Below are 14998 nucleotides of genomic sequence, written 5' to 3'. Positions count from 1 at the left end.
GCAGTAAGCCATTTTCTGTGCTTTCTTTAAATACCATGTGGGTAGGCCATTACTTGGTTAAACTGATAACTTGGGTGCTCCAATGGATTTGTTGTTCAAGGACAATATAGAGTACTGACTAACTGTGCATGCAACAGTGTGTCTAAGTCTGTCAGCCTAAGGCTGGGTGGTGTTCTTTAACACTTGCGTTAGGATGATGTAATGTAGTGCTCAGGGCCAAAGTTGTTCTCAATTGGCCTCTGCATTTGATCATGGTTAAACTGAAAGGTAAGGAACTCATTTTATACAAAACTGTGGCATCTTCCACAGACAGTGAAAGACAAAACTTTGAAAAATATCAGGAGTTTCTGTAAAGGTGTTATTTTTCTTTTCTTTAATTTCAACATCTGGGACCCACCACTGTATTTGATCAATTGAATTTTCATCAGAATATTTTTCTAACTTGTGATATCTCAGTGGACAGCATCAGGAGCCAGTGAATATTCCCAAAATGCTAAGTTATAGAAGATAGATATTTGGCTTTGGGTCTTTCATTTAATTTAAAACCTTTTCTCTCTCTAGTTTTTACCAGATGGTTCTGCGCCAGATGCTTATGTGAAGATCTATCTCTTACCAGATGCAAAGCGGATGACCAAAAGGAAAACAAATGTTGTTCAAAGAAACAGCAATCCAACATATAATGAGATTGTAAGTACTCTGAACATAATTACTCATGTTATGTTAGCTAGAAATAGGAAGATAAAAGTAATCCATTCAGCACTTTTCCCTGTGTCTCAATTCAATTTAATTATCTTGATACCATATCACATGCTTAGTCTCCATATCCCTTTATGACTCTGCATTTTAGAACATTGAACAGTAGAGCACAGAATAAGACCTGAGGCTCACAATGTTGTGTCACCCCTTTAATATACTCCAAGATCAATCTAACCCCTCCCTCCCACATATCCCTTGATTTTTCTTTCATCCATGTCCTTATCTAAGAGTCTCTTAAATGCCCCTAATGTATCCGCCTCTACCACCATCACAGGAAGTACATTCCAAGCCTTTACTGTGCTCCGTGTGAAAAGAAAATCTGCCTCTGATCTCTCCCCATACCTTCCTCCAAACACCATGAAGCTATGCCCTTGTATTAGCTGTTTCCATCCTGAGAAAAAGTCTCTGTCTGCCCACTCTACCTGTGCTTCTTATCATCTTGTACACCGTTATCAAGTCACAACTCGTCCTCCTTCATTCCAAAGAGAAAAGCCCAATCTTTTGAAGTCTTCTTTCCTCCTTCTTCAGCAACTTGTCCTTCATTGCCTTCTGTGGTAGAGAATTCCACAGTTTCACCAGGCTCTGAATGAAGATATTTCCAAAAAGACCACTCCCACCATGGACACCCTCAATACTCCCTCCTCCCATTGGGCAGAAAGTACAAAAGCCAGAAAGCACATACCATTAGGCTAAAGGAAAGCTTCTATCCTGCTGTTAAAAAACTGTCGAATCGTCCCCTTAGATAATATAGATGGTCTCTCAACCCACCTCATCGTGGCCTTTCAATTTATTATCTACTTGCTCTGAACTTTCTCTGTAACTGGAAGACTATATTCTTAATAGTGTTATTGCTTCTCTCTTGTAGCATCTTGATGAAATTATCTATATGGCAGGCAAAACAAAGATTTTCACGGTGCCTGAATACATGTGACAATATTAAATGAAGCACCATTTACCTATATGACATACCCTGCATCCTAAGTCTGTGACCCTTTGTTCTATGCATCCATCCATTCCATCCTGCTCTCCTCCAACCCATTACCTGGGTAGCATCTTTCCAAAGTCTAGCCTATCTAACCCTGTCAGAATTTGTACTTCTTAATGAGATCCTCTCTTATTCATCTGAACTCCTGTGGATGTAAACCTAGTCAACCTAAGCTCTTCTCATAAGACTGTTCTGCACACCCAGGAATCAGGCTGGCTAGCCTGTCCAATGCCCTGTCTGTCAATTATATCCTGCTTAGATAAAGGGAAGGATACTTCACATAATTCTGCATGCATGGTTCACCAAGACTATGCATAAATATAGCAAGACTACCTTGCTGGTGTACCCAAATCTTTCTGCATGAAAGGTCAACACACCATTGGTTTTCTGAACTGCTTGCTGCACCTGCATGCTTTCTTTCAGTGACTATTGTACCAGGACACCCAGATCCCTTAGTTCAACAATATTTTCCATTCTATCACAACTTAAATGACACTCTGTCTTTCTATTTCAGTTGTAAGTGGATAACTTGACTGCTATCCATACTACACTGCATCTGCCTGGTATTTTCTCATCCATTCATCTTGTCCAAATCTCCTTGAAGCCTGTTTGTATCTATCTCAAAGCTCACAGTCTCACTGGTTTTGTCTCATTAGTGATTTAAAAATATTTCATTTGACTCCCTCATCCAGATGATTGATATTTATAGTGTATAGCAGGGCCCTGATTCATGCAGTACCATCCGATAAGTCCCATTTATTTTCTCTATTTCTGGATCTATTGACCAATTTTCAGTCCATTGCCCATTTAGAATCCTTAATCCCATGTATGTTTAACTTTGCACATTCATCTCTAATGTGGGATTTCATCAAAGACTTCATAAAAATACAATTACACCTCATCTACTGCTTCACCCTTATCTGTTCTATCAGAAACATCCTCAAAAAAATTGCATAATTTTGTCAAACATGAATTCCCTCTCATAAATTCATGTTGCCATTGTCTAATTCAGTTGATTTATTTTAGATTAGTTGTCACATCGTTTACGAAAGACATAAGCATCTACCCTACTTCTGATGTTTGTCTAACAGGTCTACAGTTCCCTCTTTTCTCTCCTACACCATTTGATGTTTGTCTCACTGTAGTCTGCAGCAACCGTAACCCACTGAACTCTCCTGAAGGAATAATGTATGGGTGCTATTATAAGCTGAAAGTGCCTCACACAATCAGCATTCTCTTTCTCAAAGCTCCTTTCCATAAATATTTTGGGGAATAACCATGGATCCAGAGAAGACAAATTCTAACTCATTGGGTTCAACAATTCCCAATAACTTCAAACCATCTAACTTCTGGAGTTTTCTCCTCCAAAAGCTCCAAAGGTATGATCTTGAGTTATGAACGGGGTTATATAACTGTAACTCTACAGCTTCAGAAAATGATGGCAAAAGTTATTGCTCACAGTGTCCATTTCGTAAAAGGCATTTCAAACCCTAATCTTTGAGGCAAGATGTAGAGCTCTAATTACACTGGACAACAGTTTTTTTTTGCAAGTGTTGCTTCCTCTGAATTTTTCTTTGTTTATGATAGATTGTTTGAAGCTGAACACAAACACAATTTCAGACTAGTTTATTCATGTGGGAATTTGGAGAAATAAGAAATTAACCTTTATTGAATATAATGCATTTAATTGCATAATTGTGATGACGCTTTGCAACATTTCAATTAAGCTAAAAATGTTTTGTTGATGATTTTCATTTGTACTGAGTGTCCGAGGCTTCTCGCTTAAGTGTCCAACAATAAGCAGCCAGCATTGCTGGATTTCAGTTGCCATGATACCATTTCTCCATGACTACAATGTCCTGGTGAAATCTTTCACAATGCTCGTCACTGACAGCACCAAGATTTGCAGAGAAGAAGTGTAAATGGGAATGCAGAAAATGAATCTTTAGTGACATGTTGCACCTCATGGTTTTATATGACTGAAGCATGTTGTCAACTAGCTGCACGTAATTTGGTGATCTGTAGTTGCCAAGAAAATTTTCAACAACATCCTTGGATGCCTTCCATGTGATTTTCTCCGGTGCAACTAGAAGTTTTTAAAATTGCCTGTCATTGATGATCTGTTTGATTTGTAGACCAACAAAAATGACATCTTTAATCTTGGCATCAGTTATTCTGACTTGAATGATTAATTGAAATAAGAAATATGTGTTTTTTTTAAAACAATGGTGCATGATAGGGAAATTTCATGATGATTTTCTTAATCAGCAGCCCAAAATCTATAAGATATACCCAAAAGTATTCAGGAAGCAAAACTTCTGTTGTCCAGTGTTATAGAATGCTGTGGTAATTTATGAGGGAACATTTTGCCTGATACAGTTGATATGTTTTGTTTTGATTTATCATATAACTATTAATCAAATTTACATTGTGTGTATTGGTCTCAAAAGTTTAAACACTGGCAGTGATTTCTCTCAGCTCTGAAATGTTTGGAGTTGGGCTCAGCTACTGCAAAGCTCTGTTTGTGAAATTGCACCTACAGTGGCGTAGGACTAATTCCAGATTTGTGCTGTGTTGAGTATGGCTTCTCTATAGGAAATGAATGATTGCAGAATTATCACCACTGTGTCTCATCAGGGCAGGGGATTACTGAATAAACTACCTAGAGAACACTTAATTTACAAGATTACCCATTTTTAGAAGGATTTAAAGTTGGCCTTACCATGCCTTACTAACAATCTGAATTGATTCAGAGGTGGGGAGAGATAGTAAGTAAAACTAAGAATGATTTACATCACATTCTTCTGGACTCCATTATTTGTCAAAAATGTATCAAAAGATGCTTTTGAACAATTACAAAATAATATGTTATAGATATAAAAAAAAGTCTTTAAAGACACCACTCCAGATGACAAAGATTATACACATTATTCCAAACTCCCTACTGTACAACTAATTTTAGTACTCTTGGCTGCAGTTCTAGATAATTACATTGTTCATAGTGAATCATCAAGTCCTTAGAGTTCATTAGTAAATTAATAAATCTCTTCTAAGTCATTTTTATGGTCTGAGACAAGGCATCTGCTGTGATGCTACTAAATGGGTTTAGTATTTCCAATCATAGTTTAATGGATTATTGGCTCAGCAAATGTGGATTGGCTAGAGAGGATTGTAACAGGACTATGAATGGCTGGTCCTCAACCTCAGCAACGTTCCCGGTTCTAGTTATACACCTGGTGTTGATGCACCATCAATAACTCTCGGAGATGGGAGGTGAACGATAGGCTTTTATTAGCAGCAAAAGGGAGCACGGCATCTCGGAGACTGAGGGAGGAGCAGTGCCTCCAATCACCTTTATACAGGGGTCTGTGGGAGGAGCCACAGGAGCAGTCAGCAGAGGGGCGTGTCCAGACAGATATACATAGTTTACCACAGGTGGCTTGCAAGTTTATAATCTAGACCCAATCGTGCCTACTTTTCTATGCACCAATTTTGTAAAAAGAAATGCCATTTTGAATACTGTGTGTTTTAAAACAGTGCTGCTTCCTGTTCAAGTCCCACCCATCACAAAACTGGACCAGACATTCCTGGTCACAGTTTACCTTAGTGCAGCTGGTACCTTGCTGGTCTCTTCACTAATTGACTAACACCATCAACCTGCCCTAATCTCTGTCCTATTGACAGAAATTAGAGCAATAATGTGTACAACCCATATCCTTCATTTCTGACTATCTGTAAAACTAGGAACAAAGCCTACAGGAGACGTGAATTCAAGGGTTCCCACGGGAACATCAGTGAGTTGCTATTTGCAGCTGCCTGCCTGAGGTTTTAATGCTCTGTATCTCACTCGTGGTTTGTGGGACTCGCAACATTTATCACAGCTCTGCACAGTTGCAGCTACAGCAGAAGTTAGGCCTGAGCTTCACAGTGTCTTAGGGTATACATGCTGAACACACATGTCCTCTACGCCATTGAATTTTGCTTCCCCTCCTTTTGTGCTGATCCTCCGATTGACATGAAAAGAGTTCTGCAAAGGCTCAGACCAGCTTCCCCTGATCCAGCTACTACGAAAAGCACCCAGATGTTCAATCCTGACCTCTAGTGCTGCCGACTTTTAGTCCGCACATCATTGCGGTGTCTGCACAGTTTCACCCATGTACTCCAACTTTCTCAAATATCCCAGGGATGTGTAGTTTGGTAGGTTAACTGGCAACTATCAGATGATCCTAGTGTGTAGGTGAGTGTCAGGTTTGAGCAGAATATGCAGGAAATTTAGTGGGGTTAGAATAGCAGGGTGCAAATGAGACTTAATAGGTCAAAGAGCCTGTGTTTTATGACTGTGACTCTGTAGGGATATGTTACTAACTTTGTGGGGTGTTTTGGGAAGTCACATTAATTATTCTACGTAGTTCTGGAACTCTGGGCCAAAACTCTCTTCTAATCAATAGTCCTGGACCTGACACTTTAACCATTTCAGATGCTGCCAAACAATGCTCCCTCGAACTTGTAATGACGGGTGTGCTCAAAAATCTTATGCTGTGCAATTTTTTGCCTAGTGACAACGACATGTGCGCACTGAATAATTTCCTCAATAGAAACAGTATAAATAAGCCAGTTCTAAAATCTGCAGACAAATCATCACAAACTCTACATTGTCAACACTGTCCGCATTAGAAACCGGGAAAGGAAATGTGATTCTGTATAATCGTGAAATATACTTAACATGCCGACGGGGTAGAGGGTGACAACCTTTTGTGCACAGTTTAAACTCCTTTGTGCGCCGGTAGCAAAAGATGTGTACACATGCACACTCGTGCACATCTTAGAGGGAACTTTGCTGCCCAACCTGCTGAGCACTCACAGCTCATCTATCACTTACTTCAGATTTCCAGCATCTATGGTTTTTTTGAACCTCTCTCTTCAGAAAAGAAGACCAATCTCTTGCAGTACCTCTTGCAGTTAAGACAAGACCTCCTTACTTCTGCGTTCAATCTTTCAAGCAATAAAGGCCACTGTTCTATCTGCTTCTTAATTACTTGTAGTATCTGCATGCTAATTGCCTGCCTCAGGACACAGAGATCTCCCTGTCCAATGTATAATACTCCACTTTCCTCTTCTCCAGTAAACCAAAATATTTTATATTTCTCTCACTGTTTCCTTCTACGGCTTTTTTCCCCACACACACTTAAGCTGCTTTTATACCTTTGCCGACTTCCTTATAACTCACTCTCCCGACTATTTTTGTATTGGCAACAAACTCAGATGCATCACAGCCAGTTCCCTCATCTAAGTCATTAATACAGTTTTTAAACACCTGAGGACTCAGCACCAATCCCTAAGATACCCACTAATTAAACCTGTCAATGTGGAAAATGACACATTTATCCCAATAGTAACACATACAAAATGCCGGAGGAACTCAGCTGGTCAAGCAGCATCTATAGAAAGAGATAAACAGTTGACATTTCAAGCTGAGACCCTCCATCAGACTGAAGGGTCTTGGCTGAAAATGTCAACTGTTAATCCTTTTCCATAGATGCTGCCTGACCCACTCAGTTCCTCCATTATTTTGTTTGGATTTCCAGCATCTGTCGAATCTCTTGCATTTATCCCAATAGTTTTGTTTCTGTCTGTTAACCAATGTTTTTTTTCTGCACTGCTAGTTACATCCTCAGTGTGCTCTAATGAAGTTGTTAAATATGACTTATTCATAAAACCAAGTTGGCTCTATCTAAGGAAGATGACACTGTCTTTTCATGTTTTGCATTTCTGATTGTTTTGTAATCCTTCGTTAATAATGGATTCCAGTATTTTCAAAAGATGGTTGTCAAATTAATTTGATATCCTATAGTTTCCTGCTTCCTCCTTTCCTCATTTCTTGATTGACAATGTTACATTTTCTGTTTTCCAATCCACTGAGAACACTTGAAATAATATTGGAAAATGGAAGACAATGTCTCCACTAACTCCACAGTGATACAGTAAATTTACTAGGTGTGCGAAGAGACACAGGGTTTTCAATAACCTCAAGATTGCGAAGAATAGCCAAAGGTTAGATCAATTCCAACTCTCTTAGCGATATAAGGATGCTACTTAATATAGACAGAATGTACCTGAAGCGTTGGGGAATACCTGGATGCCTTATCTGTTTCCATTACTCAGGCCTAACTTTCTACTTATTATACCTGGAGGAATCAATCAAACAGCTGGATGCTATAAATTGAATTACCATGCAAGAACCAGCAAATCATGCATTTCTTCAGGTTAGAAACGCCATCACATTTAGTGAAGCCTCACTACAACAAATAAGCCAATTATCTGATCATCAATGAATTTTTGATAAAACTTGGATCTTTGTATTACTGCATGAGTTAGATAATAATTGCCATTTAATGCAAAGCTCTCAATTCAAGATGTTTATTTGGTTTACAATCTATATAATCATGTAAAATTAGTTAAAAATATAGATTGCTGTTTCATTTTCACTCCTAGCCCATGGAGTTTGCCTAAGACAACAAAAGCATCCATTGGTAAAGGCTGCAAACCCTTCATTTGGTCCTGGGAAAGTTACAACTTTGAACTGATTAACCAAACGTTAAAGAGTCTCTAGTCCAATTCATCAGAACTAGGCAAAGGCTGTGGTAGGACTCCATTGTTATGTGAGGGTCTCCAGTCATCTGGAGAAAGGCCTCACCTCCAGTTCTGCTTTCCACAGGACCCATGGTAAAAAACTTGAGATTCAACAAGGAACAAACCAGAGCTCAAGAGCCTAGAACTATAATGTCATGTGGCACGGTAACAGGCTCTTCAGTATGTCATGTCTGTACTAACCATAAGGTACCCACCTATACTAATCTAATTTATTAATATTTAGCCCATAGCCTTCTCTTCTTCAGTGAACTCAGTGCTTGCCTACAATCAGGAATGCCTTGCCCCTCAGGCATAGTATTCCAGAATCCAACCACCCTCTGAATGAAAAGAAATTTCCAGAACTCTTTGAAATCCTTCTTCCCTTTGCCTTAAAAATGCACGTGCTAGTTTTATATTATTCTTTGATGGGAATGTTTCCCATACTCTGCAATGCCACAAACATAAAGAAATCATTAGTTTTTTAGTAACTTCATTTTTGTACTGCCTGACCCCAATAACTAGGTGCATGGCTAATCCCATTAATCTATTTTGAAACATAATATTAAGGCATGTGTCATGTTCAGGAATGAACCATAAGATACAGGAGTAGATTCAGGCTATTCAGCCCAATGAGTCTGCTCCACCATTCAATCAATCATGGCTGATTTTTTCTCTCAACCCTATTATCCTGTAACCATTGACTTCTTACCAATCAGGAAACTATCAGTCTCTGTCTCAAATGTTAAGGTGACATGTATATACAGAAAAATCAGCAATATATACCTTACTTGATTTTCCATTGCAACAACATGCATAGAAGGGATATTAGGTATGGTGTATGAGATGGGTGACCACTTTGTCGAGCACCTCCACACCAGTCCACCACAAGCAGAACTTCCCAGTGGCCAAATATTTTAATTCCCATTCCCATTTCTGTTCCAACATGTCAATCCATGGCCTCCTCTCGAGCCAAGATTAGGCCACCCTCAGGGTGGAGGAGCAACGCGTTATATTCCATCTGGGTACCCTCCAACCTGATGGCATGAATTTCGATTTCTCCTTCCGGTGAACAAATTTCCCCTCCCCTCTATTTCCCACTCTGACCTTTCACTTTTTCTCATGGGCCTATTACTTCCCCATGGGTCCCTTCCTCCTTCCCTTTCTGCTATTGTCCACTCTCTTCTCTTATCGGATTCCTTTTTCTCTAGCCCTTGACCTTCCCCACCCACCTAGCTTTACCTGTCACCTGCCAGCTAGCCTCATTTCCCTTTCCACTCTTTCTTATTCTGCCATCTTCCCCTCCCTTCTCAGTTCTGAAGGAGAGGCTCAGCCTGAAATATTGTCTGTTTACTCTTTTCTATAGATGCTGCTCGGCCTGCTGAGTTCCTCCAGCATTTTGTATCTGTTGCTCTGGATTTCCAACATCTGCAGAATTTCTGGTGTTTGTGTATAACATTTTCTCAGTCGGTATCACCCACTATATGCCATCAACCAAAAGTGAAGTTATTCTCTGGAGTTGGAACATACCGCTAAGAATAGCTGATTGTTTAAAACAAAATATATAACACTATTAATGTGGGTAAACAAACCAAATTATCAGAATAAGTCAGTGATATTAAACCTGATTCTGATACTGTTTTATTGTTGTTTTGTGGCAGCAGTACAGTGCAATACATAAAAAATTATAAATTCTAAGAAATACATGTACGTTTTAAATTTTTAATTAAATAAGTTGTGCAAAATGAGAACAAAAAATTAGTGAGACAGTGATTGTGGGTTTGTACATTGTCTGTTCAGAAACCTGATTGCAGAGGGAAAGAAGCTGTTCCCAACTTGTTGAGTGTGTATCTTCAGGCTCCTGTACCTCCTGTAGTAATGAGAAGAGGGCATGTCTTGTGAGATGGTGGCCCTTAATGGTGGATGCCACCTCTTTGAGGCATCGCCTTTTGAAGATGTCCTCGATGCTGGGGAGGTTAGTGCCTATGATGAAGCTGAGTCTGATGAAATAACTTCATCAGGGAAGCACTTGTGTTGTGCCAAAGCATCAGAAAGACTTTAAACTAGTAACTGTTATCTCACACTTTTTTTTTCTATTTACAGTTGGAGTACGCTGGGATCTCAAGAAATGAGCTACCAAACCGGGTCATCCAGCTGAGTGTGTGGTGCAGGCAGACCCTGCTAGGAGCAGTAAACATTCCTCTCAGGGATGTAAAGCTGGAGGAAGACAAGTGGTATAAACTGGGCAATTGTTTAATCTGACTGCAGAAAAGTGAGCAGACATTAGGCACAGAACTTCCTCTATTGAAAATCAGTCCATGCCATTCTTGAAGCCTATTCTACTTGATGTTTTCATCTGTGTTTGATGGTGATTGCCACCTTAGAACATTTAAAGGAAACCTCTGATACAATATAAATATTTGTATATCACCTGTACAGCTGTTAGCAGATCTAAGTTAAAGCCTGTGGTAAACCAATATGCTGAAGATAAAGCTGTAATTAATTACTGATTTTCAACTAAGATTTTCAAAGAGGTGAATTCTCCATCTCTTTTTTTCAAAACATTGAAAGCATTAAACTTCGTGGCAAAGTGTCATAAATGTATGAAGTTTATTGTGTAAAGTCTACATAAAAGGTTCAAAACTTAATGTAAATATTTTAGTGTACTGTGGTGTGTTCTTTTAATTTACTTGGTGGAGGATGGGTTAATTCTGAGTGTGCGTAGTTATAGCCCTGCAATGGCTGGTGTTATGTCTCTTGTAGTCCTCAATTTATTCATTTGACTTCAATGCCGGTAAATAGTGGAGATTTTAAATGGCAGCCTATGCAAACAACTTGTCACTCTTCACCACCCCGCCTCCTCTCTCTCTGTTTTCTGCAAGGATCCCTCTCGCCCTGCCTCCCTCATCTGTTCATTGTTCCCTGCCGATCCCCTCCTGCTCTAGGCACTCACCCTGAATCCCGATGAAGGGTCTCAGCCGGAATCTGTTTATTTCCTTCCATAGATGCTGCGTGACCTGCTGAGTACCTCCAGCAATTTCTGGGTGTAACTTACCCCAGTAACCACAAAGTGTGTTAGACCCACTTCCAGGACCCGAGACAGCCCTTCCAGCTGAGGCAGGCTTTCACATGTGGATCCCTTGGTGTTATGTATCACATCTGAAGCTCCTGGAGCAGCCTCCTCTACGTTGGTGAGACATGACACAGGCTGGAGAGAGGGCATCACAAAGCACCCTCACTCTGTCCCTCGTGCCAGCTGGAATCTCCCAGTGGCCAGTCATTTTAATTCATTTTCCCATTGCCATACTAAATATATCTGTCCCCTGCCAGGTGGAGGCTAAATGGAAATTAGAGAAACAGCATCGCATGTCCTGCCTGGGCAGTCTCCAACCTGCCAACATGAATATTGAATTCTCTAACTTAGAGTAACCGCATCCCTTCTGTCCTTTTCTCCCTTTTTCATTTCCCTCTCTTCTAAGCCAGCAGTTCCCTTCACCCTCTGTCTTTCCTCTCCACTACCCTCTCTCCATCTGCCCTTCATCCATACATTCCTCCCACTGGTTCCCCTCCTCAACCCTCCCTCTTCCGTATTCCACGTTCCACCTATCATCTCCCAGCTCCTGTCATCATCCCCATTCTCCCCCCTCCCCTCACCTTGAACCACTGATCACCTACTACGTTTGTACATTATGCTCCACCCTTTCCCTCCACCACTTCACTCTCCCTCTCAACACAGATAGAGGATGTCAACCCAGAACTTTATCTATCAGTTCCCCCCCCCCACAGATGCTGCCTGACCCACTGAACTCCCCCAGAACTGTGTATTTTGCTCCAGAACCCAGCATCTGCAGTATCTTATGCTGTCATATGCTGCTACCCATTTCATAACAAGGCAAAGCCAAAGATAAAGTCCAGAGAGTAAATGTTAAATTAAATCAGATGCTAAACATAATACTTTGATATCAGGACCAAGGATGACCAATAACATATTTGTATGTGTAGATCAAGAAGATTTTTATTTATTGATTGATTTTTGCTTACCATTAACCCCGTGGATGTGGAAGATTATATCGTACATCTTTTTGTTGCATCCGGGATGGGACGTGAGCTGCCTTGTCTTCTTTCCAATGGCATTGATCACCCAGTGCTTGAATGAAATGTCCTGAAAGATCAGCAAAAAAATTTAATACCTACTGACTTTCAATGATCCTGGGGAATTCCAAAGAGTTTGACAGCCGATGAGGCATGTTTGCAGTGCGCTCACATCTTTGCTGATTTCATTTTGTTTTGAGCACACCTGATCCATATTCCAGGATAATGTTGCTCCATTTGCAAAGCTTTTGTATCTGAGTTGATAGATTCATGATTCAGATTGCTATCCCCATGACAAAACCAACATCTCAGCAGTGAAACAGAAGAGGTAATTGGATTTATTGAACTGGTATCAGGCGTGGGTGAGTTGACAACCGTCTATAAAACCGAAGACTTCCTCTGGAAATACTCTCAGCTCTGAGAAGAGAGCCACTTCTTAACATTAAGTTCTGATATAGTTCCTTGGGACTTAATTTTATGGCTTACACCAATAAAACTCTACATAACATATAGCAGATCATATTTTGAAGTGATTGAAGATGTAATGGTCTGTTTGTGTTCAAAGCTCAAGATAACATACAGTGCAATAAAACAAGCACTTCCTTTCCTTCCTGTTGAAGGTCAATCACTTCACTTCTGCATTGAGAAGTTTCATCATAAGCCTTCTTAACTTCCCAGTATTTGCGAAGAGTGTTCAATGATAAAACTATTCATTTCAAAGAGGTGTTGCAACATGGTCTTTTTAAGATAGGGTGAAATAGCAGCTATGGTGAGTGACACACATGTAAAATGCCTTTTCATAAAAGATGATGCCACTAAGATAGAAGCTACAAGATTGGAAACAAGCATAAATAAATCTCTGCAAAGAGAAAAAATAAGGAAGCTGTAAAAGGTTGACACAGCACTGAGTTCTAACATCTCCCATCAGGACTAATGCTGAAAAGCAGAATGACTTAAATAAAAAGTAGGGAAAGTGATTTACAGACTCATGCAGCAGTGGAGGATAAAAAGACATTGAGAGGTCTGACTTTGACAACCAAAATGAGAAAAATCCTATCTGTTTATCTAATGAATAGCCATACTTGGGTAAATAACACCAGGATAGATTTGACCAATCTTTCATTATACAGATCTTTGAAAAGTAGATTGCAAACAAACAATGTTGAATCAATTTTAAATATTTTGTATGTGGCTGATGCCAGCTGTAAAAAATGCTTTCAGTTAAAAGTGCATTATCCTTGAAGATACTGAATTTCGCCTGGAGGATTCTGGTGTTGCACTATTCAGTTTTGTATGCTGCTGTGGACAGATCTGCAATAATGTACTGCGTTAGGATTCTCTCAGTCTAAAATCTGCACAAAACAAATCGAAAGTCAGAGACACAAGAGATTCTGCAGCATGCTGGAAATCCAGAGCAACACACATAAAATGTTGGATGAACTCAGCAGCAACTGTGAAGATGAATAAGGTCAATGTTTTGGGATGAAGCCCTTCATCAGGACTGGAAAGCAAGGGGGAAGAAGCCAGAATAAGAAGCCAGGGGGAGGGGAAGAAGTACAAGCTAGAAGGTGATAGTTGAAGCCAATTGGTGGTGGGACTGGGGGTGAAGTAAGAAGCTGGGAGATGATAGGTTGGAAAGGTAAAAGGCTGGAGAAGGAGGAATCTGATAGGAGAGGAGAGTGAACCATGGGAGAAGAGGAAGGAGAGGCTTCAGTTGAAGGTAATAAGCAGTTGAGGAGAAGAGAGGTATGAGGGGTCCAGAGTGGGAAATTGAAGAAGAGGGATGTTAGAGGGGGTTATTATTACTGGAGATAGGAGAAATCAATGTTCATGCCATCAGGTTGGAAGCTACCCGGTTGGAAAGTGAGGTGTTTCTCCTCCATCCTGAGAGTGGCTCATTGTGGTAGTAGAGGAAGCCATGGATTGACATATCAGAATAAGAATAGAGATTGAATTTTAAATCATTAGCTATTGCATAGGGAGCACTGGATAAAGCAGAGGCTCCAGCAGATTCTCAGGTGAAATCACAAACACGAGAAAATCTGCACATGCAGGAAATCTAAGCAACACACACAAATGCTGGAGGAACTCAGCAGGCCAGGCAGCACCTATGGAAAGAGTAAACAGGCGACGTTTCAGGCCAGGACCCTTCATCAGAACTAGCCAGGTCTCGGCCTGAACCTATTACTCATCAACTGTTTACTCTTTTCCATAGATGCTGCCTGGCCTGCTGAGTTCCTCCAGAATTTTGAGTGTGTTTCTCAGGTGAAGTGTTGTCTCATGTGGAAGGACTCTTTGACCCCTGAATGGAGGTGAGGGAGGAGGTGAACAGGTCAGTGTAGCATTTCTTCCACTCGCAGGGCTAAGAGCCAGGAGAGAGATTAGGGGAAGGGGTGAATGGATAAGGGTCCACTCCTATCAGATTCCTTTACCTCCATCCCTTACTTTTTCCACTAACTTGTTGAGGGGAAATAATAAGACCATAAGACTGTAAGATATAGGAGCAGAAGTAGGCCCATCGAGTCTGGTACGCCATTC

At 40.4% G+C, this 14998-nt stretch overlaps 1 protein-coding gene across 4 annotated transcripts in view; it reads left to right on the top strand.

The window, feature by feature from the left end:
* The window catches only part of LOC140738611 (phosphatidylinositol 3-kinase C2 domain-containing subunit gamma-like), a 261872-nt gene extending 250850 nt beyond the window's left edge, over nucleotides 1–11022 (top strand). For 2 of the 4 annotated variants that reach the window (XM_073066155.1, XM_073066156.1), the window contains 2 exons: nucleotides 562–687; nucleotides 10472–11022. In XM_073066155.1, coding sequence (XP_072922256.1) covers nucleotides 562–687; nucleotides 10472–10630 — 285 coding nt within the window. In that variant the 3' untranslated portion in view covers nucleotides 10631–11022. Of the gene's footprint in view, nucleotides 1–561; nucleotides 688–2832; nucleotides 2951–10471 lie in introns of those variants that run through there. The other 2 variants (XM_073066158.1, XM_073066160.1) reach the window with 2 other exon arrangements.
* The last annotated feature ends 3976 nt before the right edge of the window (nucleotides 11023–14998 follow it).

Source organism: Hemitrygon akajei, chromosome 14 (assembly GCF_048418815.1).
Source record: "Hemitrygon akajei chromosome 14, sHemAka1.3, whole genome shotgun sequence".
Lineage (NCBI taxonomy): Eukaryota > Metazoa > Chordata > Chondrichthyes > Myliobatiformes > Dasyatidae > Hemitrygon > Hemitrygon akajei.
Note: the sequence above shows the minus strand (reverse complement) of the source record. Positions and strands in the feature narration are given on the sequence as shown.